Source organism: Pseudopodoces humilis, chromosome 3, assembly GCF_049639895.1.
Source record: "Pseudopodoces humilis isolate 2021_Gansu_Grassland_sample_001 chromosome 3, ASM4963989v1, whole genome shotgun sequence".
NCBI classification, from domain to species: domain Eukaryota; kingdom Metazoa; phylum Chordata; class Aves; order Passeriformes; family Paridae; genus Pseudopodoces; species Pseudopodoces humilis.
This window is the reverse complement of record NC_142202.1, coordinates 42,298,805-42,324,964: the sequence shown is the minus strand read 5'-3', so window position 1 is coordinate 42,324,964 and position 26,160 is coordinate 42,298,805. Positions and strand designations below refer to the sequence as shown.

At 45.0% G+C, this 26,160-nt stretch overlaps 1 protein-coding gene across 1 annotated transcript; it reads left to right on the top strand.

The window, feature by feature from the left end:
• Positions 1-1,225: 1,225 nt before the first annotated feature.
• Positions 1,226-26,160, top strand: CAPN9 (calpain 9). Its single transcript, XM_005518557.2, has 20 exons — positions 1,226-1,652; positions 6,308-6,377; positions 6,766-6,884; positions 7,522-7,655; positions 8,009-8,177; positions 8,711-8,794; positions 9,024-9,109; positions 10,892-10,969; positions 14,194-14,354; positions 15,165-15,322; positions 15,922-16,130; positions 16,792-16,828; positions 17,961-18,041; positions 18,554-18,611; positions 19,164-19,228; positions 21,545-21,613; positions 23,019-23,097; positions 23,749-23,865; positions 24,866-24,924; positions 25,728-26,160. Exons 1-20 carry the CDS (start codon positions 1,440-1,442, stop codon positions 25,752-25,754), a joined length of 2,073 nt encoding a protein of 690 aa, XP_005518614.2. The 5' UTR covers positions 1,226-1,439; the 3' UTR covers positions 25,755-26,160.

Below are 26,160 nucleotides of genomic sequence, written 5' to 3'. Positions count from 1 at the left end.
CACCGGGCCTGCCTCTTCTCACACATTTGGACAGTTTCCATGTATTTGCACAATGGGAACTTGGTCTCAGCAGGGAGCCTGCAGACCAACAATGGATGCAATTATGGGGAATAAACATGGGAATATATGTTCTGGAAAAGAAAGCTTTCCTCATAGCACTGCTGTGAAAAATAGCAGAACAGAAAGGAACTAATTCTGTTTCACCTAATTGCTCTCTATAAATCATCTCTTGGCAGCAGGCTAAACTGGTCCACCAAAGGGCCAATAAAGCGAAGGGAGGCTGAGCACTCTTTGTACTCAGGGGTGTGTTTTGTACTACAGGAACCATAAGTTGTTCCAAGAGAGTGGCATCTCCTCCCTTTTGAAGCAGAGAGGAATATCCATGTCTGGCTCTGAGTGTTATTCCTTTAGTGCATCCATGGTGCATTGCCTGGCATCCTCTCCAGCAGAGTGTTTTACTGTCCAGCGTGAGACACAATGGTGCAGGTGAATGCTGGTAAGCAGAAAAATCACAGAATCATTTAGATTGGAAAAGACTTAAAAGATCATCGAGTCCAACCACCAACCAAGCACTGCCAAACCCACCACTGAACCACGTTCCTGAGCACACACCTGCACGTCTTTTAAATATTCCCCGGGATGGTGACACCACCACTTCCATGGGCAGATTGCTCCAATGCTTGACAACGCTGTCCATGAAGAAATTTTTCTCACTATCTAATACAAACCACCCCAGCGCAGCTTGAGGCCATTTCCTCTTGCTCCACTGCTTGCTACCCGGGAGAGGAGCCCAACCCCTCATCTGGCTACACCCTCCTTTCAGGTGGTGGCAGAGAGCAATAAGGTCCCCCGAGCCGTGGCCATCTCTCGGCTCTAAATGACATCCAAAGGGGACAGCACCTGCCCGCCAGGGCAGCCCTGCCGCAGTCAGGCCGGGCTGCTCCGCCACCTCGGCGAGCCTCGGGCTCTGCTTTCTCTCCCGAGGCCGGGCCCAATGGTCCTGGCTGGCTCCTGCATATCTGGAAGCCCCCCTGGCCCGTGGCAGCCTCTCCGGCCCGGGGGCGCTGGGTGTGGAGCGGAGCCGGGGCCGGGCACTGCCCCCCTGGCCCGGCAGGCACGGCCAGACCGGGACAGCCCCGGGCCGCTCCCAGGCTGCTCCCAGGCTGCTCGGGACCCGCCGCCCTCCCTGTTTGCTTTCAGGGTGTTTGCCTCAGGTGCAGCCAGGTCAGTCTCGCCAGGCAGCAGCTCAAGGAGGTGACACGGAGGAAGGAGGGCTGGAGGATACCGCCGGCTCCCCCAGCGCACGGTGCTTCCCACGCCCTTCTCCTTCGCAAGGCACCTGAGGAATTCTTGCTCCCCTCTCTTTTCCCACCTGTCCTGCCCCAGCCACCAGCTAAGCCTCGTCTCTCCGGGCTCTCTCGGGCAGGTGGGAGGCAGACATGCCCTACCTGTACCAGGACTCGAAGGCGCGGCCGGCCGCGCATCCCGGGAATGCCCGTGCCACGCACAGCTCGGGGAAGGGCTACGAGCAGCTGAAGCAGGAGTGCCTGCGCAGGGCCGTCCTCTTCGAGGACTCCGACTTCCCCGCCTGCAATTCGTCTCTCTTCTTCAGTGAAAACCCACCCATTCCCTTCGTCTGGAAGAGGCCTGGGGTGAGTGCGCCGTCGTTGTTGTTGGCTCCTCCGGTCCTGCCCAAAGTCGGGCACGGCTGTGCTTCGGCTTGCACCAGATACGTGCGGTGTGCGGGGACACGTGGGGATGAAGCGTAGGTGAAACCCTTCCCACCTCCGGAGCGGTGGATTTTGCTCAGGATTGGAATGCCTGAGCAAAGAGCTCAAGCTGCAGGGTGAGAGGGCTGGAAGGCTTCGTGCCAGGTGTAGCCCGTTGTGCAGGCACACTTGTGTGCTCGTGTGCGTGCATAAAGAACTCGTAATCAGCTCCTCTCTTACAGCATTGCCAGACAAAAGGTGAAAATAAGAGACCACGCAGGGAATTAAGGGTAAAATACATTATGATAATGTTCTAACTGTGTAAAATTTGCATGCTGTTAATGCAGGAAATTCATAATTAAGATAAACTTCAAAAATTCGAACCTTTTAACTTCTAGAGTATGAGAGTCTTACACCTACTTGCTTGCTTCCATCAAGGAGCGCTGAGAGATTACAAATGCATGCCGTGGTTACTGAGCCATTCAGCAGTAGCCAAGGGCTCAGTGAGTATCTCTTAATGCATCTTGCATAACAGTCATTAATAACACAGTGGGAGCCAAAGCTGCACCAGCCACGTGCTCTGAGATCACAAACCCAGCATCACTCCAGGTTCCTTCTCCCCACCTCACTCTGTAACTAATAACCACAGAAAAAACGTGGCAACGTTTCATTTCTTTGCTAACAACTGATGTTTATTCTGGTTTGGGTTTTTTTTTTAGTCTGAAAGCTTCCTCCTTTATAAAATACTTTTCTTTGGTGATAGAGATATCAACGGAGAGAAAGAACAAAGTAAGCTTAAAGAAAGGGTTTAAATTATCTTAATTCACAGTGATAAGCATTCATTGCCTCAGCATCTGGTAGTTAACATAGTGCTGATACAGAGCAGAATTAAAGCTGTTACTCCTGGACAAGTTTCAGTCATGAAAAAAAAATTGGAAAACCCTACACGTGGTAAGTGCATCCCCCACAGGCAGTGCTGCCTATCTGTGCACCAAAACGCCAGGTGGCTCGTAGGGCTGCCCTCCCAGCACAGGAGAGTGCTGTGAGGCAACAAAAATGCATGTGGCTGTGACACTAAATCATAAAGAATGGTTCTCCTTTGCCCAGCTCTTAGATACTAGTTTGTCTTTGTACGGCTTCAGAATAGTTAAAGTTTGGTGTAAAGTTTGATCAGGAGTGGTTGAGAGCTTGTGTGCCCTTGTGTATGGTACATAGGGGCAGTGGAGAATGGCCTGTTGGCTTCAGGATCTTTGTGTGCTGGACTGAAAACATTTCCAGGATGAGTAAGTTACCTCGAATGGCATCTGCCTTTACACTCCAATTCCCCCCACACGCTTTTGTGAGCTGCACAGTGAGAAATAAAACTCAGGGGCGGCTGAGAGGATGTGTAAGGACAGGGTATTAGTTATGCTCTGCTCTGGCTCCTCAGCATTTAAGCTAGATCATTTTCATCTCTGTTATCCATCAGGAGCAACAGCAAAATAGAGGCTCTGTAACAATTTCAGTTTAATACATTTTACTTTGCAAAGGGAACATGGGCCTGGTGAGTTGCCACAGCTGGAGAGGGTGAGCACAAAAACATGGCCTCTGTGTAGGGTATCTGTGTTCCAACTTCTTTTCTTGGTGGATGGTTTTTACTGCCTCTCCCACCAGTATTTTACAGTAGCTTGGATGAAGTGTAGCACGGTACATGTGGGTAATTGCAGTGACAAATAATCTAAATCTTCTGATTTACAATCTGTTAGAGTTTAATCTTTAGTAATGAGAGTAGGGAAGGCTTTCTCATTACTTTGATATGCATATATCTGCATATATGCATGTTTGTAGCACTATGAGCAAGACCTTCAGCTAGCACTAATCTGTAAATCTCCCACTGCAATCAGTGAGCTACGTGGATCTGCACCAGATGAATATCTGACTTTCTACATAAGTGAGGTGCTCCAAGACTCAGAAAGACATTTAGTGATTTTGTTTAGCAATCTTTTTTAATTACAAATTGAAACTGTCCTTTATCAAAATTTTAGAATAATTTCAAGAACAGAAGACTTCCCTTCCCTTCCCTTCCCTTCCCTTCCCTTCCCTTCCCTTCCCTTCCCTTCCCTTCCCTTCCCTTCCCTTCCCTTCCCTTCCCTTCCCTTCCCTTCCCTTCCCTTCCCTTCCCTTCCCTTCCCTTCCCTTCCCTTCCCTTCCCTTCCCTTCCCTTCCCTTCCCTTCCCTTCCCTTCCCTTCCCTTCCCTTCCCTTCCCTTCCCTTCCCTTCCCTTCCCTTCCCTTCCCTTCCCTTCCCTTCCCTTCCCTTCCCTTCCCTTCCCTTCCCTTCCCTTCCCTTCCCTTCCCTTCCCTTCCCTTCCCTTCCCTTCCCTTCCCTTCCCTTCCCTTCCCTTCCCTGTAGACATACAAACTGAAGAATTAAAAAAAAAAAAACAACCCAAAAAAGGAAAGACAAATAGGTTTTACCAATTTCAGATGAGTCTATGGTCTACAGGAGGAAGTAAGAAAGAAATATTCCTAGTATGAACAGCCACAGACAACCAGTATGACAGGTTGGGACCAGGCAGAGAAATGTAAACACAGAAACCACCTAAACAATCTCACTCCCAGCCTGTTTTAGGTCTCTGTGCACCCTCTCTACCAGTGTGAGACAGGCACAGGGATGCAGTTTGTTTTCTTTTGCATTTAAAGAAGCACAGCTTTAATGCAGCATCAGGACCGGTCACTGTGTCTCATCTCCCCAAAGACTGCATGTTCCCACTTCTAGGCAGTATCCTTGTGCAGGTGAATCCTTAAATTACTGCATGCTGTGTGTGAATGCTGGGTTTTGTCCTTTAACATGTTGGAAGTCCTGTTACATAATTATACCATCTGAGAGTCCCTTTAAAATTAATATTACTTTTGCAACACCCACTCAAAAGGTGTAGAGTACGTTTTCTTTTGTGCAACAAAAGAGAATGTGGCACAAGTCCAGCCAATATCCTTTCAATTCCTTTTTATTGATTTTTTTTTTCTTTAAATTATGTTTGCTTGCTTTAGACATAGGAGGTTGAAAACATTTTTTCCATATGTGAGTTACAGAGATGTATAATAAACAATGAGTCACAAATCAAACCCATGTCAGTGGAAGGGGTTTATATCTTGTCCCTTGCTGACACACAGGGCTTCTTGGTAACAGCTAAATGCATTAGTTGCAATGAGAGTTACCTCTCCTGAGAGCAATGGTGCCAAAACAAAGTGTGTTGTTGAAGATCAGCTACTTCATCAGCCATTGCTACATCAGTGTCTAAAGGCAATGAGCTGTGGTTTTATTGTTCATGCCCAGTCCCAACAAGACTGAGTGTATTTAACAAGCAGGCGGGCCAGGTAAGGAGGAGCTGCTGTTTGATTTCCCTTTGCTCCACACTCTGGGGACATGATGGACCTCCTCCCCGGGGCACCTGTGGCCGAGGCACAGCCTCCTCCCCAGCAAAGGCAAACAAAAAAGATGCAAACCAGCTTCCTCCTGAATATTGCAGCAGCAGTGCTGGCTCACTGAGGGGAGTGCCCTGGCTCCAGCAGCTGCTTCAGCAGTAAGTGCAGGAAGCTGAACACAACTACCAATATTCTGCCCTATGGTCTGAGAAAATGCAATGATATGAGCACAAAGCAACTCAATTTCATCTAGACAGATGCAGGGATTAAATGACTGAACGTGCTTTTCTACTTGCCCCGCCCTCCCCATTAATTTGTTTCATTTGCCACTTCGGCAGAAGGATCTGCTTCATGCCACAGGGTCTGCAATGATGTATCAGGGCAGACTGATTAACTACAGGCATATTTCTCCAGTAATATATTAGATATTCTCCTTTCCCCTTTTCCATTCAGTTCAATCAGTTACATTCAATATACAGTTTGTGGGAAAATGGAGAAGAATTCCTGCCACATTTATTGGTTTATCACTGTAATTTTGCTATCCAGCCATGGTATTAGTAATTGAACTAAACCAGTCTAATGAATGCTTGAGAAGTGTTGTAATGCCACCATGAGCACCGTTCCCTCTGAGCACACGGGGTAGGTGGTGTTAGCTCCTAAAAATTAACAGGGCTGAAGCTGTCTTGCAGTTTGCTTTTTTTAAGGAGGAAATGTTCTTGTGGTTGTCAGACACCATATATTCCAGGTATTACATGCAAGTAAATAAAAGGCTTACTAGTTCAGGTAAAAGAAAATTGCCAATTTTTTTTTTTTTTCAGCCATTGGAGGAAAGCAAGGAAACAAAAAGCCCTGTTAACCGGGGCTGCAGCCTGACATCAATCTTCTGGATGAGTTTGTACTATGATATTTTAACAATTGCCTACAGATGAATAAAGAATGCCAGCCTTTCATTAGCAGCCAACTAATTATGAAAAAAAAAAAAAAAAAAAGAGTGTAGTTGATTCTTTAATTGCTCTACATGGTAATTAATTAGCAAGGGTTCTCCATCTCGTTCTTTGTGGTGGCAGCACTGCTGCAGGATAAGACGGCTCGTGTGGCACACAGGGTTTGTCAGCACTGCTGCAAGTTTGGTTCTGAGTGATGGTGATATTTTCCTGGCACATTCTAAGTAATTTCTCTGTCTCACTGCTGCAGGAGATTGTAAAAGACCCCAAGTTTATCCTTGGAGGAGCCACCAGAACTGACATTTGTCAGGGGGATCTTGGTGAGTGATTCTCCCTGGGTGGAAGTGTTCGTACACACCATGAGGAGCAGCAGCGGTGTGCTCACACAGGAGGGGATGTTGCCCCTCCTCAGGGATCCCAGGCTCACCTGGCCCTCAGCTACCTCTTGGATAGCTCCCTCCCATCCATGCCAGGGACCATCTTGGTGCAGTGGGATTCAGGGAAGGATCTTCCTTTGAGGGTACTGTGGGCCCAAGGGAATCTTTTGTCTACTGGCACCTCCAGACTGAAGCACAGTCTGCCCTGGCCAGGCAAGGACACCCCCTCTGGGGACACACAGGCTGTATTTTGGATTTCAGGGGAAGTTGCAGCTGTCATAACATCTCCTCTGACCCCCTTTTCTCATCTTTTCCCCTTCTCAATCCACAGGTGACTGCTGGCTATTAGCAGCCATAGCTTCTCTCACACTGAATGAAAAAACACTAGCAAGAGTGGTGCCACTGGATCAAAATTTTGGGCCAGATTATGCTGGGATATTTCACTTCCAGGTAAGGTAACCATCTGTCACAGAATGAACACATCTCTGTCAATACATTCCATGGTCTATTTTGCAGTGGGTTGGCCAGGAACTGCAGAGGAGACACTGAAAAAAGTAGGATTGCTGAGTTTACACTGTTGTTCTTGTTTTGAGGAACAAACTAGAGGGCTCTATGTCAGCCTCATACAGGCACAAACACAGCCACTCCTGTTTTGTGAACAGCTACATGGCTTTAGAAATCATTTCATATTTTCCTGGGCACACACACCTCACTCTGGATATTTAAGTCCTTAAAGGAGTTGAACTGGTGTCTGTACCACATGTGTGTCCTAAAGGAGTCTTGAATTACGTGGTGAAAAGGAGTCTTGAATTATGTGGTGAACACTTGTGTAGCTACGTGAGTGACATTATCCAGACAAGGAGCTACAGTACAGGTCTACACATTTAGTCTTGGTGTTTCCTTAAGACAGATCCACCCTTCCTAGAGAGCAGCCTTGCATGGCAGAGTGGGAACAGATGATTTACATGTCTTCTAATCAAGCCTATGACTGTCATTAACTTACAATTAGAAGTGCTGGGACGCCAGAATCCTGCTCTCAGGAAATGCCATGCTGTCAGCACACTCATGCACCATCCTTTCTAAACAGTTTTGGCAGCACAACGAGTGGCTGGATGTTGTGATTGATGACCGATTACCCACCTTCAAGGGCCGGCTGGTTTTCCTGCACTCAGCTGAACTCAATGAATTTTGGAGTGCCTTACTAGAGAAAGCCTATGCCAAGTAAGTCCCACTGCACATACATAATTTGCTGCTTGTACATACATTATTCACAGTTTGTTCATATGGCATTCACAATTCCAGTGAGCAGCTTCTAGCATTTGCTGCTGCCCTTGCCAGCCTGACAATTGGCATTAAAGAAAGAACACCCCCGGGCTTTAAAGATATGGAGAAATGGATGAATTAAAAATGCAGCTAGAAAGGGAAGCAGAATGACCCTGATACTCCTTCTTGGGTACGCTCTGGGGTACTTATTTTGACTTCAGTGCTATTGCTGCAATTCTACACATGTGCCAGAAAACTCTCAAACATGGATATCTTGAAAGCAATTCTCACAGTCAGCATGTGTTTTCCAGGTTGAATGGCAGCTACGAGTCTCTGAAGGGTGGCAGTACAATAGAGGCCATGGAGGATTTCACTGGGGGTATAGGAGAAATGTATGATGTTAAGGCGGCTCCTGACAATTTCTATGAAATCCTAGAAAAAGCCCTGAAAAGATGCTCAATGGTGGGCTGCTCTATTGATGTAAGTAAGAAAGGGGTCTCAATTTCTCGGTGCCCTCAGCTTTGGGGTTCAATGTTTTGTGGTCTGAGTTTCACTTTTTCTCCTGATGAAGTTTGCTGCTTGCAAAGACTAGTGAAATTTTTATTGAAATAGGCAGTGTGATACTCAGCTGGCTGATGGTACCCTTCACCACCATCACTGTCCATCAAAGCCTTTTTACAAGAAAAGAGGCCATGTGAACACCTGATCTCAGTCTGAGAGTAAAGACTGAGATCCTGGAAATCTAGATAGTGCTGAAACAAAATCACAGGGGCAGAGGAGGAATTCCACCCTGGAACCACCTCATTTTTGCTCTGGGTGAACGATGTTTAAAACCCCCCATATTTTTTCCCAGAAGAGGACCATTGCACCATGGTTGAGTGGAAAGACAAGTTCCCTGTTTGTAGTATGGGTTAGCCACTGGTTACCCTGGTGCTTGGGGAGGACCAGGTGGCACCACTTGTGATCTCCCTCTGAAGAGAGAGGTTCATTGGCATTTTTTTCCCCTATTCCAGACCAGCAGTGCTGCCGAGTCAGAAGCCCGAACCCCATTTGGCCTTGTGAAAGGCCATGCATACTCTGTGACTGGCATGGAGGAGGTATGTCCAGCAGCACAGGGCAGGGAGACACCTGCGGAAAAGACAAGGGAGTGTTCCCTCAGCTGATGGGGGAAGTTATCCTGGGGAAGTTGTCCAAATTCCCATCCAGCTTTCCCTCCCGCATCTCCTGTGGCACAGCCCAGCTATTGGCACCAGCCTCTGTACACTGGAGAAGCCTTGCTGCCTAGATCCTGGCACTTGACATTTTCTCTATTTCCTTCTTCCCCAGGTGAGCTATAGGGGCCGGCAAGTGCAGCTCATAAGGATCAGGAACCCCTGGGGACAGGTGGAGTGGAACGGCCCTTGGAGTGACAAGTGGGTGCACTGTCCCTTACACACTGGCCTCACAAAGGCCAAATCCCAGCTTCTGCTCCACAGCTGGCTTCCTGCAGCTCCAGCTGCTCCACGGGGACTTAAACCAAGAGTTTGCACATGCCTGAAAGTATTGCTGCCCTACAGCATCTCCCACTCAGCATATTCAAAGCAGCGCAATGCAGGGATACCGCGCGTGGAGGTTGTTTAGCCCCCAAAATCTAGCACTAGCAGAAATACTGTATTAATATAAATAATTTGATCTTAATACATTCCCAGCTGTAAAAGTTACATTAAAATATACATTATGAGTGACATTTTTGGTCAAATATTTACAAGTCTGTAGCTGTAGTACTTGTAACACAACATCCATGCTTCGTCCTGCTACAGATAAGCTGAAACTGATTGTGCATTTCCCCCTCTGAATAGCTTGCATCTCTCTATTGTTTGGGGTTTCTAAACACATCAGGAGTAATATCTTAATAATAATATGTGGTCATTAAATGAGACCCTCTCCATGCCAAAGTTTTGGAAGGACCCCAAACCACAACAGGAATGGCCTGAAAAACAGTCAGGGTTTACTACTAATGGTAAACAAAGTGCAAACAACACAAATGAAAAAAAATACTCAGTAAAAAGTCAGCACTACATTCCTCTCCAAAACACACTTTTCAGTATATTTTTGCACATGTGCACTGTTTCATTTTTGTTTCACTTTTTCTGCTGAGGTTGTTGTTTTTATTTGTACAGATTCAGAGGAGAGGAACCATAACCTACCTGCCTTTAATATGCTGAGACATGTAATCATTTGTAGGACTACTTTAAATTTCCCTGTCCATATCATGGCTCAGAAGTAAATTAAATATGTCCACATCAGCTCAGATCCTTTATCTTGAAGAAAAACATGGATAATTGACATGTATAATGAGTTCTTAAATCTGAAAAAGATGGAGGGATTATGATCAGGACAGGCATCTGGCAGTTTATGCTGCTCATCAAAAAGGCTGTCTCTGCAAAGCAGAGTTCTGACTCTGCATGTGGGAGGTTTTCTGGAGCTCAAGATGCAGAGGGCTTGCAGGTCAATACATGACCTGTAGTAACGTTTTGCAGTGGTTGCTGGAGTTAAAAATCACAAGATGCCTTCTACTCCCTAAGTTTATTATGTCAAATTGGAAATATAGTAGTGCACTTCCAGGTTTCCTGAAAAGCTTTATCAGGTTTTTGTTTGGTTTTGATACACCACAGCTGGAGTTGAGGGGGTGAGTGAAAAGGAGGCAAAGAATTAACCTGGGGCCCCAGTTACTCCACCAAATCTCTCTGTGCAGGGGAAGGATCCTATTCAGTTCTCATTGACTCCATTTTGAAAAAAACATCTGGCCCTAAATTAGCAACAAGAGTGAAAAAGAAGATGGTGCTACAGAGGGAGTACAGATTTAAGGAGAGTGTTTACTTACCATCATCTTGAGGTTTACCAATAGCCCTATTATCTCCAACCCAAACACCTGAGACCAGTCCCAATGTCAATAACTCACATTAAGACCACTCTGAAGCAGTTTTGGGATCTTTGGCCTGGTGCTGATTTTGGCTGCATTAATTTGGTCTCTGTGACCATGAGTGCCAACAGGACCAGGAAACCTCTTAAATGCAATTGTGTTTGTGTAAGCTGCACAAATAAAACACATGTGAGAGAAGAATAGCCTGCTGTTATGTCCAGCCAGTCATTCTGAGCCAGGGAAAATGAATTGCCACACACCTGTAGTAAAGCCTGGTTTTGTTTTCCTGCAGCTCTGCAGAGTGGTGCTCGGTCAGCCCATCAGAGCAGAGACGCCTGTCTCAGGCAGCACGGGATGATGGAGAGTTCTGGTAAGCCACAGGTTTTTAAACTGTGTCACTCTAATCAGAAATCAAGGTGCAAGTGGCCAAAACAAGTGCAACAGGGAAGAAGCCTTTGAGTGATGAAATTCTCAGTTTCTGCCCAATAGAGGGCAGGTAGAATGCTCCCTTTGTTTTCTGTGTTCCATGTATGCCTATACCTGTTTTAACAACAAAACTCAAAAATCAGTTTAGCTAATGGCATTGGTATTTCAAATAGTGTGTCTCCCATGAATGTAACACCCTTTAAATCCTACCCATGAATAAAGGCAGGATATACAGAAGGGAGCATGTATGGCACTGTATCAGCTATGAAATGCCTTCAAGATTCATGCTGGGCATGCTCTGGAAGAGAATGAGTCCTGAGAAGCAATACTACTAGTTGCATAAAGTAAAACAGCACCAAGATATGTGTGAAATTGTGGAAAATTTTAAGAAAAGATGAAATGAAATTAAAGGAAATTAAATTAAATGAGAAGAAAAAAAGAAACCAACATGGTGGAAATTACTTTAGAAGCGTGAAGTGTTCTTCATGGCAAACTCATGATCTCAGAGCAGATGGCTGACTTGCACATGATTCCCCCCCTACAGTGACCGTGCTGTGACAATGTGTTGGGTCACATTTTCTAGGGCCAGATGCTCAATTTACACAGAGGTAAGTCTAGAGAGGTATGCAATGGAGCTATTCCAGATTTTGCCTGCAAGTTAAACCGAAGTTCAGCCTCAGGCCTGAGAAGTTATTTGAAATAGACAATGCAGCACCTTAAGTCACAGAAAATGATTTTCCCCAATTTTGATAACTGAAGGGAGGTAGGTCCAGTGGCTGTTCCATAACTATATTTTTACAGAAGATATTTTGAGTTATTTTGCTATTGACATAGCAAATGCATTAGGGCATTTACAGTTTCTTTACAAATCTTTTGTGCTTGTTTGGGTTTCTGGTTTGGTGTTTTATTGTCTGCTTTTGACCTGGCTACAGCTGTAGCTTATGAGGTGAGTGTAAAATAGACAAAGACTTTACACAGAACCCAAGTAACTCCAGCAAGTATCTCAATGCAGGGCAGAACTTAAAGCCTGACCATGTGATGGGGGTAAAAGTGTGCAAGTAGGCATCAAATGAACAGTGAAATTAATGGAAAAATCCCATTTTAGACCCTTTTGTTCTTTGGACTTGTGAGAACTGAAGAAAATCTTCATGGTGACATGCTGAGGACATTTTAACCTCATTAACTACCCCAAAGATATTTTGGCTACGTATTAGCAGTTCAGATTGGTCTTGTCCAGGTGCTTCTAATAGATGCAAAGGGGCATCTAGTGGTTGGCTAAGAAATCAGCTCCTCACTCATCCTAGTCCCTTCCTTCCTAAGTTCAGAGGGTCAGAGTCTTCTTTTCCCTTCATAAGTACAAACCCAGAACAGCTCTAGGGAAATCAGAACAGGTGTTTTACCTCCTAGATGTCAAATCTAATCTATAAAGGGCAGCCCCTTCCCCTGCTTTGCAGCACATTTCCAAAGACCCCAAAACTGCACCATGTGGCCAGGAAACCAGGCCATTTAGAGACAGATTTTGCTATGCTGCCCCTGCTTTAGTGTCCTAAGCATCAGAGTGAGAATTAGCAGTGCCTAGGGCTAGCAATATGTGGGAATAGCTGACAAGAAAGGGCAGAACTCAGCAAAGCAAACCCTGCTGTTTCTCTCCACACCAAAACCAAGTTGTAAAATGGCCCATAGCAAGTGTAAATTAATACCACCACATAACAAGCTATTTGTTATGAGGAAGAAAAATGGAACTAGCTGTGTTGGACGAGGCACAGTGGGGGCTAGCTGGGTCCTATCTGCCACTGCCACAGATAAACTTGTATATTGGAGGGCTTTTGCTCTCCTGCTACTGCATTTTGTTGTTAGGCATCTGCCACAGGAAGAAAAGGAAAATTATAGCTACAGAAGCTTGTGTGTATCAGGGAGGAGATCCATTTCTGTGTGTTATTTCTGTGGTCCAGGGAGAGAGGGAGGCTCTTCCAGATAGCAGTTCAGAGCAGAGACCATATATTGGGCATATATGCCAAACTGCCCTCACAAAGGCCTAATGCATCAGCTCTTTTACAGAGGGAAATTCAGCCTCCCAAGGCTACCCTCAGGCCCAGAGTGTATGTGCCTCCTGTCCTTGGGGTGCACACCATGCAGGCTGCTGTCTCTTAGACTGTTTCTGTGCAGCTTCCTTTTGCTCAGGGCTGCACCCAATGCCCAGTGGTGCCTGGCTCTGCCTGTCCCTTCTTTTGGCTGCTTGCTCAGTCCTGAGCTGACTCCTTGGCCAATGGGACTATTGGCATCTTTTTGCCCTTGTGCTTGCTAGATAAAATCTCCTGGCTTATCTGCTTCTCTGTGTGCTGAGAGGGCTAGTTCCAACAAGCCCAGCCTAGCAGCTCAAACCTGCCCATATTGTGGCACCTGCTCCCTCAATCCCATTGCCATGTACAAGTCTCCACCTTGGGCATAAAATACATGCAGCGCAATCTGTGCGGCACAGTAGCAGGCAGCAGTGTCTATGCTCCTTCAAGGGCAGGTTGGAGGCATTTCTCAAGTCCAAACACACTTTATCTCTCACGTTTGGCATATATTTTTGCTAGAACAAGGTCCCAGGCACCCATACGGGAGGGAAGGGTGATCATTTTGAGCCTAGAAACCTTAGCAGAGACCCAAATGTTACTTTAATTGCAGTGCAGACAGGTACCCATACCATAGCTTGACTAATCCATCACCATGTGTGACTGGTTGTGCTGTCATTCTGCCTGACTCTGAACACACAGATGATTTGTATGAAGACTTAGCTCCTGCACCTGCCAGACAATCCTTTGGCTGGGTGTTTGGCGATACAGATGTGGCCATTAAGCATGGTGTTGGTGAAATAACTCTTTCCACTGTAGGTTTTGTGTCAGTGTCACTTCTATTTCATCTTAGACTCAATTGTAACTGAGTAAAAGAAAGGTGTAAGAGATGTCAGAATGAGATGCAAACAAAAAGGATGCTTGTGCTTTACGCCACAGTGAGTGGAAGCTAGTTGCCCTCCTGCTGTACACTGGCATTTATCCATGGTCACCAAAACTACTCTACATGAACTGGTGATCTGGCCCTGGGGCTCTGGTGGATAAATACTTCTGCTGGGCATCCTTCACAAAAAGGAATGGCTGCCCATTCCTTACCGTGCCTTTGGCTCAGGATGAAGTTTGAAGACTTCAAAGTGCATTTTGACAAAGTTGAGATCTGCAACCTGACTCCAGATGCCCTGGAAGACAGCACTGCCCACAAATGGGAAGTGACCATCCACCAGGGAAGCTGGGTCCGCGGAGCCACTGCGGGAGGATGTAGAAATTTCCTAGGTAAGAATGTACCAGTTTGAAAATGAGAAGCAGGCACTGAAATCTTTACCTACCCTCAGCTGTAACTCTTCAGAGAGGAGCTCTGTAGCCAGAGCTATGGGTGCAAGACAGTTCAGCTGACAGCAACCAGCCAAAGGGATAAATGAGGAAACTCAAGCCATGGGCTTTAAGAGTGTTGTACTTTAAAGCTAAGACCTTTCTGTGACTGGCTTTTTTGGATGAACAAACCAGCAATGAACAAAGTGATAAATGTTCATGTGGTCCCACTTGAGACTTTGTAGTGAAAGGGTTGCTTTTTTTGCTCTCAGGTTCATTGGGTCTGATTTACCTCTTAATGACGTTTACATGAGCAGGACTAGGTTTAAATAAGCCAGCTAAGCTGCAGCAGCAAGTGTAAAATGAGACAAAAAGCTCCCCTCAGCCAACATGTTTATGTGCCTCTGAAGCTGTGTTATGGATCCAAACTGTGCTAGTTTAGACTGGCACCAGCACTATGGGATCATTGTAGCGATGTAATTTTAATAAAATTTCATCTGACAGCTTCATTTGAACCATGGTAACTTAATAAGGCACCAGGCTTAAAATCTTTCCTACACCTAGTTCCGTGGAGGACTTTGGGATTTGGTTTGTTTTTTGCAAAATAAAGTGGAAAGCTTAGTGGAAAGAAGTATAACGATTAATGGAAAAACTAAGTTTGAATGAAACCTCAGCTTAATTGTCTCTTTTGGTTTGGTGGGGGTATTTTTGTAGTAGTAGTGGTGGTTTATTATTCTGAGTCAAGAAGCTCTCTGGTGTTCCTTACTTTGGCAGAAACTTTCTGGACAAATCCACAAATCAAGCTGCATTTGACAGAGAGAGATGATGGACAAGATGACTGCACGTTCATAGCGGCACTGATGCAAAAGGGTCGCCGTAAACTCAAGAAGCTTGGAGCTGAAATGCTGACCATTGGCTACTCTATTTATGAGGTACTCCTTTGCTGCTACAGCACAGGAGCTGCACTGTTGCCCCTGCCCCATTTTTAGGGCTCTTGCTCTTAAAACAACCTTCTCAGTTACATCCAGCCCCATGGAAGATGGAGTCCTCTCAGAGGAGAATTTAGGAGTCTCTGTGGGGCCACGGGTTCCTAGGACAGACCCCTCAGCCCCATGATTCTATCACCCTTGCCAGGCTCAGGGAGAGGGAATATTGCTTCTTCTGAGCATCCTGGGACACATCACACGCAGATGCCCTTTCCCGAGTAAGGCTGAGGTTGGTGAATCCGTTGTCACTGCCCTGTGACACCCTATCTGGGATGGTGGTGTTTAGTGGCAGGGAATGTTCAAGTAGGAAGGCAATGTCTCTGAGTGCTCTGCCTTCTGGGTGGGAAAGGGCAGTGGCAATGGGCCCTTGCCATAAGGTGGGAGCTGAATTGCTGTAAGCACCTGGGAGAGGGAATGATAGTCAGGATCTCAGCCTGGGGTGACGCCTGTGCCAGGCAGAATTTAGCTCTGTGATTAGGAAAAGGGTGAGAATAGCTTTCAGCACACCCTGGCCAGTTCAGCACTGCCCTTTGTTCCCTTCCTAGAGCCCTGGCAGAGATGGACACTTGGGCAAAGACTTCTTCAGGTACCACCCCTCCAAGGCCAGGAGCAAAACCTACATCAATTTAAGGGAGGTATCCCACCGATTCAAGCTGCCACCGGGTGATTACATTCTTATTCCAACCACATTTGAGCCGCACCAGGAGGCAGATTTCTGCCTGAGGATCTTCTCTGAGAAGAAGGCCATCACTGAGTAAGTCTGCAGCAAACTTTGGGCCCTCCAGTTCTCCCCTGCACATGGGGTTGTTGGCTGCTGGGGAGAGAGTGGCTGCGAGGCACCCAGCCCTGCAGCAGAGACCCAACATGGCAGGCTCTTGATCATTTGGGGTTTTATTTTGTATTTTCCCGTTTTTGCTAAACCTGACCTTTTTTTTTGGAGAGGAGTTGAGAAGGTGGGGAAATAGGGCATGCCATGAGGAATCTGCTGGAAGTTTGACAGGGAAGAGTTGCTAGATGCCTGGCATCTATTTGGGTCTCTGTGAATGCAGCAGTGTTTGCTTCCTGTTTGTTTCCTCCCAAAGTTTGTCCAAAAGACAATTTTATGTTAAAAAAGCATGCTGAGGAAAAAATGTGTTCACAATGAATAATGAATAAAGAATGAGATGAATTCTTCAGCAGATGACAGGCACAGCTGTGTCCTCCCTGAGTCCTGCCTAATGTCTGATTTAAGGGCTTATACCAAAATTTAAACAGTGCAAAAGTCTGATTGATGAATTTTAGCTAAACACAACTTGTTAAGTAAAAAAAAGACAAACTGCTTTATCATTCACCTGGGGAAAAGGTAATAGGCAAGCTTCCACCCCAAGCAGATGTTGAGTACCTTCAGATACCAAATAAGGTTTTGTTTTCTCCAGGGATCTAGATGAAAATGTTGCCATTGATCTCCCAGAGGTAAGTCTACAGCATTAAAATAGCAAGAGAATAGCTCAGCAGAAGCCGGCACATACTGCTTTTACTGTCTTTGGCTAAACCACGTTCATTTCACAGGAATGTTACACAATTGCCAGCTTTGTGTATATCACTGAAATGCTAATATGCTTCTGCTGAATGTGGTAAAAGAGCTGTAACAATCAAAATCACAATCGTTATGCTTCTCATCCCCTTGAAGGCAGCCAGTGCCAGCCAGAGAGGTGGGTGTCGGCCACCCCGTGTGCCCTGCGAGCACCACCCCTTAGCACTGGGGAGCCACGCGGCTGTTCACATCTTTTAATTTATTTCTTGTCAAAAATAAGAAGCAAGAGAATGTCTAATAGACCTACATTAATTTTGCATACAGATGTCTTTATTTTACTTCTTCGTATCTGCAGGGCTTGGGAGGGAATGCTTATGCATGCACGTGCCTACTGAAATGATTGAATTCTTTCAGTTTTTGAACGGCTTGGTCTGCCTGCTGAGCACTAATTGCAGCTGGGTCTGAGTCAGCTCCTGTTTAAGCGTAACCCTGCAAATAAGCCATTAATTGTGGTGTGCCTTTCCATGGAAACAAGCTAAGCCAAGATCTAATTTGTCCCTCTTTAGTAAAACTCTTCTCCGAGGACCAGCTAACAATGACATCTTCATTTTCGGGATCTCAGGGCCATGTTCCGTAGCAGAATAAGTCTGTGCGTGTGTGGGTAATATGCTGAAGTGCAGCCACCTCTGGCTGGTGCAATCAAGAAGGGCTGGAGGTCCCAGGACGATGCCACAGGAGAGAGCTCAGCAGCGCTGGGGCTGTTGGAGGCCCCAGGAAACAGAATGGAGCAGGCTGGGATGGGAGGAGATACAGGATGGGTTTTCCAGGATGGGTGCCCTTGGTTTGTACCAAGGCAGAGGCAAACTACACACTTGTCCAGGCGAAGGAAATGATAGGGTGAGATTCCCCTCAAGCAGAGAGATGGCCAGGAGGCCTCAGATCTGGCAGAGTTCAGGAGCATGTGCCCTTATTTTAAGATGTACGGTGGTCCAGGCTGCACAGAGGGGTTATTTGCAGGAGAAATGTCACGTTTTGCAATTCTTAGGAGGACTTGTGTGGTTGCTGTTGCAGCCTCTACGGCCAACCCCAAACCCACAAGAAACTGAAGAGGAAAAGCAGTTCCAGGCACTGTTTGAGCAGATCTCGGGAAAGGTGAGTGCAAAACACTTTGGGTCAGAGCAATATTTAAAAAGAGGGGAAGCATTTCTGCCCCTATCCGGAGCCACACGAAACAAACCCGACATATTCTGGGAGTGTGTTTGGTTGCAGTGTGTTGTCTGGGCACCAGATGTCACCATGCCTTATGGCTCGATGGATAAGGGTGCAGTCCCCGGTGAGCAAGCAGGAGGACCCAAGCTAGAACTCAAGGTCTGAAGGAGCCCACCTGGTTTAATGTTCAGCCGCAGTTGAGTTTTCTTTGGTTCAACAGCTCCTGCTTGAGATCTCCTTCAGAAAGACTCATGCAGAGCAGCATTCCTGTATTTTCCCAGCCCATAAATTTTTAGCTTTTTTCTGGGTTTTGTATGGCTCTTTTTTGCTGAGTTGCAATGAAGAACAGATGAGTGATTTTTGTGTTTTCTGAGGTTTTTGGTATGTCTGATTACAGAAACATTTAAGTAACAGATGATTCACTTTTTTTTTTTTTTTTCTTTTCTTTTCTGCAGGACATGGAGATATCTGCAGAAGAACTTGAATATGTTCTGAATGCTGTATTAAAAAAAAGTAAGTGCTGACAACTTCTAAGTTAAGGCTGGTATATAACTTTCTAAAATCTGCCACTAAATTAATTTACATGTAGAAAATTAAAGGCTGTCTTACGACCCCAACCTGGTATCCCTGAGCCAACAAGGGCAGAGCCAGGAAAGCGTTTGGTCCATGATCTAACCACGAGCTTGCCCTGCCTCCAGCATGATCCATGTCAGCTCAGTGAGGCCAGCTCCCTATTGCACTGCCACCCTGCTGTGGAGGGACAGGCACTAGGCTGGGACTTTTAAGCTCATGATCCTGCTACAGGCCCTTTGTACAGTGGAAAACCTGTCACTCCCTGAACCTCAAACCAAGGACAGTATTTCCCGTCATGTCTCCAGTAAATGCATCTTCAGTCTGGACTGAGACTTCTCTGTACTGAGAGCTGCCTTCATCTTCTAGTTCACAGGCCCTCCCACGATGAGGACTAAGAGTCAGCCATCTCTGTTCATGAGTCCTATTTTCTCCTTTCTGTTTATAAAAGACAGATTTGCCTATGATTTCTTTCATATTATTGTTCTTTTTCAGCAAAGAACATAAAAATCAAGAACTTAAGTCTCATTTCATGCCGAAATATCATTTCTCTTATGGATGTATCCTTTCAAACAAGTGCCTGCGAGGCTAAACGAAGAATGAATATAATCGTCCATAACATTATGTATTGTGGGTGTCAGAAATGAATTTAGTAGTGGCAGATCACTACCCAAAGAAAACAAAAATACTTGACTGTTTCATCCTGATTTTTATTTTAGAAATTTAGGGTTAAGAGTTTCAGGACAAACGGTTTTCTATTGCAAACTTAGAGGCAGATGCTTTAATGCTGACCACCTTTAGAAGTAAATCTCAAGCTACTTCTGTACAGGACAGTGCATTTTTCAAGCTGTGGTTTATTTGAAAGAGACATAGAAGACTGAACTCAAGAGAAGTCTGTTGTCTGGGGAGCTAAATTCACCAGACAGAGTTGTACATGCAAGTTATGGGTCAGAAATTAAGGATCAAAAGTGGTGAAAATTGCTGATATCAAAGCTCTTCTTTGACAATCAGCTTAAAAACTGGAAAATCTGGTCTTTCAGCTAGTTACTGGGACTCCAGGAAACAGACATGTGGGTGAGAGTTGTCTGTCCAAATTTAGGTATTTGTGGTGTAGGCGTCTACATCTGAGCCAGATTTCTAGACTTCCTTTATAGACAGCGAAAGGGGTGGTGTAATTAATTGTTCTGGATGTAGCTAACTGAGGGGTGCTAAATGACTGCTCAGACATCAGGTGAGGTGAATCGCAGCCCTGATGCTTCTCCACCAGATTTGTCCTTTGCGGAGTTTTGGCTCCTGCTGAGTTCACTTAGCATGGCTTCTCCTCAGGTAGAGCTGCTTTTGCAGTATGCTTGCCCAAGAAACAGCTTTCTTACACATGAGACAGAACAGACCTACCAAGGCAGGTATCTAATGTTTGGTTTTATGCCTTGCTTGTTCAGCTGAGATGTCTTTTGCTTTTGTTGCTTCAGTCCATGACAGGGGTAACATCTGTTCAAGCACTTCTAAGAGAAAACCAAAACAGACAAAATTTTGTCCTGTGAAAGCTGGCTCATAATATTAAAATTCATTGCAGATTAGTCACCCTGCACATGCAGCGAGAAACAGGGGACCAGTTCTAAATTTCCTTGCTTAAAAACAAAGCCTCAGTAGGGAGCTGGTCCATGTTCCCATCTCATCCTTACATGGTATTGGCACGAAGCCAGGCCCTGTGCTTGACCCTGGAGCATGGCAGCAGTTCTAGGTTTACTATTTAGGATACAACTAAATAGTTTCCATGATTTGCAATGCTTCCAAGCAAATCTTTGCATAGCTTTGGATAAATGGGGAGACATCTCTTCCTCTGCTTTGGGAGCACAAGGAACGCAGACACAACCATCCCGCTCTGGACGTACTATTTGGAGCACAATGGAAGAGCAAAACCATAAAAACGCAAACCCAAGTCAATGCTGGCACAGTCTCCTCTGTGTCACATGCTACTGAATTCCCTGGCAATGGTCAGCATGTGGTGGTGAGGAGCAGGGACAGAGTTCTACATGACCCTGGGAAGAAGAGCCTGGCTGGGTAAAAAAACCCTTTGCAGAAGCGAGAATGTCCTTGGGATCTGTGGGTGCCCTCAATAACGTCACCAGCAGAGGTGCTCAAATAACAGCAGGTGTTAGCTAGACCCCACTTGGCATGTTTTGACCTTTGTGAACGAATGCTCGCTGAGCCAATGTCCATCTGAGCAAGGGCTGTGTCCTGGCAAGATGGAAAAAGGAAGGGGAATGGGACCTTTCCTCATTTAGCATTTCAGAGCAGCTGCCTCATCCTGGAAGTGAACTGTGCTTGGGGGGCATCAGTGAAATAAGTCCCTCACTTAAGGCAGAGGGAAGGCCAGACAAGAACTGCTTTGCAGGCATTTATTTCAGACCGTAAGGACCAGATTTTGCCAGTCTCTCCCCACTACTCCCATTAATTTTTGGTTGAGCCATTGCAACAGGACCTGGTCTCTAGACAAAAATACCGAACAGCACATTGGTTGACTAACTGCTTTGGGCACAGAAGCAATTTGTTTTAATCAGGTAATTTAATTCTCTGAATCATTTATATCCCATTTACATCCAAAACTGTTCTTGCCTTAGAATAATCTTTCTTCCTCATGAAGTCCCTGAATTGCTCAGCTGTGTTTTTATATCACATAATGTTCCTCCAGTAACACAACCACAGGCATGACTGCAACTGCTGATGTTCTACCTCTCAAGAAATCCCAATGCCAGTTAGAGCAGCAGCACAGGCTTTCCAGTCAACATTTTCTGCTTAAAGGAACTACTCTGATAAGTTCAGGCTGAATTTGGGCTTTCATATAAAAAGTCCTTTTCCTTAGTTCATATTACCAGACCAGTGGCAACGGGAAACTGGAATTCAGTGAGTTCAAAGTTTTCTGGGAAAAAATGAAGAAGTGGATAGTAGGTGACATTATCCATTGTAATTCTTCCTCCATTTCATTAGCTGCTTCCTGAACAGCTTACGGGGTATATGCAGACAAAAATGGAGAGAGGACTGTGTTCAAGCCATGAATTTTAACACAAAACAAATGTTTTTAAAAGCATGGGGTTTGTTTTGGATAGTCAAAGGCATTCTTAGCTTTCCATGATGATAAACCGTAATGGTTTTCTGGAAATAACTGAGATTTTTGTAAACTAGTCAACTATGTTTGGGATAAAGAATGCAATGGACCATAATAAGCAAGCCAATCAGAAGGAAACTTAAGGAGTTTCCATAATTGCTGTTGTACAGAAGAAGAAAGTGATGATTCATGACTAGTAGGAAACAATCATTTCCTAAGTCACTGCATTTTCATTACTGGTCTCTCAGGAGTCAACTGTACTAAAGTCTGGGAAAGTGCTGATTCTAATTTTAAACGCATTTCCTTGCCAATGTATAGGCAGTGAGAATACGTAGGTTTGCAGAATCAATCACAGAATGAATACTCTCAAACAAAAGACATTACAATTGTTTCCTCATGGCCATTAATAGGTTTTTCTGAATTCATGCTTCACCAAAACATTCAAAATATGCAGTTCTTTGCTTCTTGTCTAGCCCATCAGAAATGCCCAACACTTTTTCTGGGTACTAATGCCACATCTCTTTTAACAAAGGACACACTGTGTTTTAACAAGGGGCTTGAGAAGCCCTTGTGTCCTGTAGGAAGATTTGCACATGTATTTGCTGGAAAATTTTAAGCTGAATGCGACGACAGCTCCAAATAACTCATATTCCAAAGGAGAGTCGTATTTGTCGTCTCAATAAAAGGATGGAATTTAACTCCAGCTTGAGAATTGCTTAATATATGGGTCAAAATTCAGACTGTTTGACCAGTTTTCTTGGTTGTACCATGAATGTGTCTATTCAGATCTTTTATACTTAGCAGCAAATGAGCAAGTGACAATATTAACATCATGTTAAACAGTTTGTCTCTAGTGTTCAGAACTAGAACGGAGAAAAACATAAAAGAAGATTAAGAGAAAGTGTCAGTTAAGAGTTAAAAGACAGAGAACAATACATCTTTCCAGTTAAAATCACTTTTTAAAAAATCATGACATTTTTAATGAAGAGCAACTCATTACTTTTTAATGCTTGGATTTGGCAGTACTTTTTAAGTCACAACAACCTGTTCATATGACAAAGAGAATTGGGACCAAGATTTACTCCTCCACTATAAAATCAGACCAGATCTAGACCAAAGTCTTGTCAGTTTTCTTAAATGCTTATACTGTGCGGTTGGAGATAAACACCTTGCCTTTCTATGCCATATCTGTGTTCCCTTTCATACACCAGTTGTGAGCTTTCTGTGTGCTCCTTCCATAACAGAGTATCTTCCTTCAATTTGACTTTGATAAATCTGGCTCCATGTCCTCTTACGAGCTTCGTGGGGCTCTTAAAGCTGCAGGTAAGGCAAGCACTGCATTTTATCCTGTAAACCTGTTGGGCAGATGAGCGTGGGTGAAGAGGACAATCACACAGGCCAGGTGCTCCTGCACAAAAAGGAGGTCTAAGCCCCAGAGAGAACCTGGGCACACTGAGTGGGGTAATTTTGCCCCAGGTACCCCAAATCCTGAAGGGCAGGCAGTCAGAACAATCTCTGTATTTTACTAAGCTATGTTAAACCCAACAGGGCTGAACGTGTGTGGGGTTAGACCTTGAAACAGATCACTTCAGAGTCCATGTACATTCAAGGGTTGAAGGAATAGTGAGAAAGCTGCTATGAAGAGCAATCTCTGCATCAATATTTCATCACAACTTGTTTTTATTAAAGCAGATAATTTTTCAGAAATCCCTCCAAATTCGAGAAGATAGAATGGTCTCTCATACATCACAGTGTGGCATGGACTAGAAACTGCAGTGCCTGGAAAATTTCTTGTTCAGGGTTTGTTATTCATTGAAGGCTTAAGGAACTTGGTGGTTAGATCTCTTTCTGGATGGATATGTGCCACGGAGTATCCTCCCATTAAGTGGTTTTCAAGATTAGTTACTAGAGATCTGTAGATTCCCCCTGAGGTGTGAGGTTGCTCACTTCTGCTTTGTGTGTGTCTCTGGGAAGGATACCAGCTCAACAATTACCTGCTGCAACTGATTGTCCTCCGATACTCTGACGAGCAGCTCCAGATTGAATTTGATGATTTTCTGAACTGCCTAATACGCCTGGAGAATGCGAGTCGTGAGTATCTTCTTCCTCTGGAATTTCATCCCCCTTGAAAAAGAAATCGTTCTGCTTCGAGCATCTTGCACGGTATCTGAGATCCAGCACAAAGCTAACAGAAAGGAGCTGTGTTTAGCATTTGCATTTAGGATGGCTTTTCTCCTGTAAAGTGAAAAATGCTCTGCTGCTAATGGAAAATTTCCCCTTGTGAATAGAGCTTGCTACATAAACTCTGCAGCAATGTTGAAGGCATGTGAAGAATGCTGGTCAAGTCCATGTTGTAACCCCTCTTGTGGCTCACCCATGAGCTTAATTTGGGATCACACAAGTTCAAGGTTCAAACATTACTTGTGCCTCATGGAAAGAGAAAACTGGCATGCTCATGGGCAGGTATCTCCTGTACCTTTTACATAACATATTCCCTTTTGGCTTCAGATGGAGTTCCCTGTACTTCAAGGCACCCAAGGTCTGAGTTAATTTCTGGCACAGGGTCACTCTGGTTACAAAGCAGCAGTAGTAAAGATAGGTTAAAAGGTGGATAAATTGAATAAAAGGTGGATAAAAGGAATAAAACCCAATTCACTCTATGAGAAGAAAAATCAGCTTTCTTCACTGATTTTTTTTGATTTCGTTCTTTTTACTTTCTGGCTTGACTATAGCACTAGAATTATTAAATTTCTGAGGCAGAAGTTAAATAAGATATATAAAGAAGTGCAAATTGCTTGGCTTGATTTCAGAGTATCCTCCAAATCTGACTGTTTAGCATGTTCAGGACACCTTTTCCAGACAAGTCCTGAAGTGAGCCTGGCATAAAGGCCTTAAGTCAGCAAGACATTTCCTCTTGGAAGGTCTTTGCTTTGTCAGAGGAGCTATCACCACCAAGCAATCCTAAGCAATCTGCCTTTGTGCCAGGCCCTCCCTCTCCTTGGCATGGCCACTCGTCGTTGTGGGATGGAGAGCTCGTGTGTGAATATGAATGAGGTGTATTTATAGCACTGGTGTCCGTTTTTCATTCCAGGAGTATTCCAAGCACTGAGTGCAAAAAACAAGGACTTCATTAACCTGAATATAGGCGAGGTATGGGCACAGATTCATAAACACTGAGAAAATGATGGGGTTTCTCTAGAGCTTTGTCTTCTTCTAAGGGCTGGAGTATTTCTGCATGACACTTCAGATGTCCATGAGAGTGCAGGGGGGTATCTGCCATAGGTTTCACCGTGGCTGGAATTTTACAGCCCACTGCAGCCCATGCACTGATTAAATCTCCTCCACACTACTGCCTTCCTTGCTTGCCCTGTGGCATATTGACAGCTTCCCTTGCCCCTTTCTAGTTTCTCAGGTTTTTTTCCTTCCTTGGGTGCCAGGTTTCAGTGGGGGAAAGAGGAAGGAGCAGATGGGGGTAAGGGGGGGTCCTTCACTCCCCCTGAATCCCCCAGGAATTCAGATCAGCCAGTGTGTGTCTATCACTTGCTTCTCACACTGCTCAGCTCGGGTTTCTTATTTTCTTGTGCTCTCCTTGATTGCCTGTTGCTGTGAGCTGTCTCTCATTTCACACTAAGCCAAAGCTTCCTGGGGTGAGGCACAATGAATTCCCAGGGAAAAGAAATGTGGGAACTCATGTGGACAGCTGGCATGCAAATAAAGTAACTGCTGTTTCCAGCATCTAGTGCTTGGAGGGCTTTGCCTTATTCCTTCCTGCTGGCTGAGGTCTCTCCTTAATGACAGGATGTAAGACCCAAGTGAGCAAAGGTCCTCTTCCCTAAATGGGGTCAATTCAGAGAAAAACACTGCTTTGGAATGGCTCTCATTTGGGGAAAGACATGGGGAGGGAGAAGGGCCTGAAATACTTTATTGTAAAGTTGATATTTTTCTTAAACTAGTTTATCAACTTGGCAATGAACATCTGAAGAACTTTGATTTGGATGCCAGGAGTTTCTTGCGACTTTGCTGCCGAGACTTTTGCCCCTAGAGCTGGGGTCCCCTTCGCATGCAAACTTCACCAGGAGATTTCCTGCAGAGAAACATGAATGCTGCCCCCCCTTTCTGTTCTCCAACCCTGTGGATGAGTTTAAGTGTCAGATCATGTGTTTTTTGGTAGAGCCTGATACTGGATTTGGCACTGAGCATTTGGATGTGGTACACATGCCTCTCAAGCAGGCTGAAGCTGTTGTTCCTGAGTGACCACAGGTTTTTATGAAATAGGATTGTGTTTGCTTTCAGCATAGCACAGACTACAGTGATTAAAAGTCTTTATTGCTGCTTGGCTACTGATTACTGTAAGGTCCTTTTGAAAATACAAATGCATAAAACTTG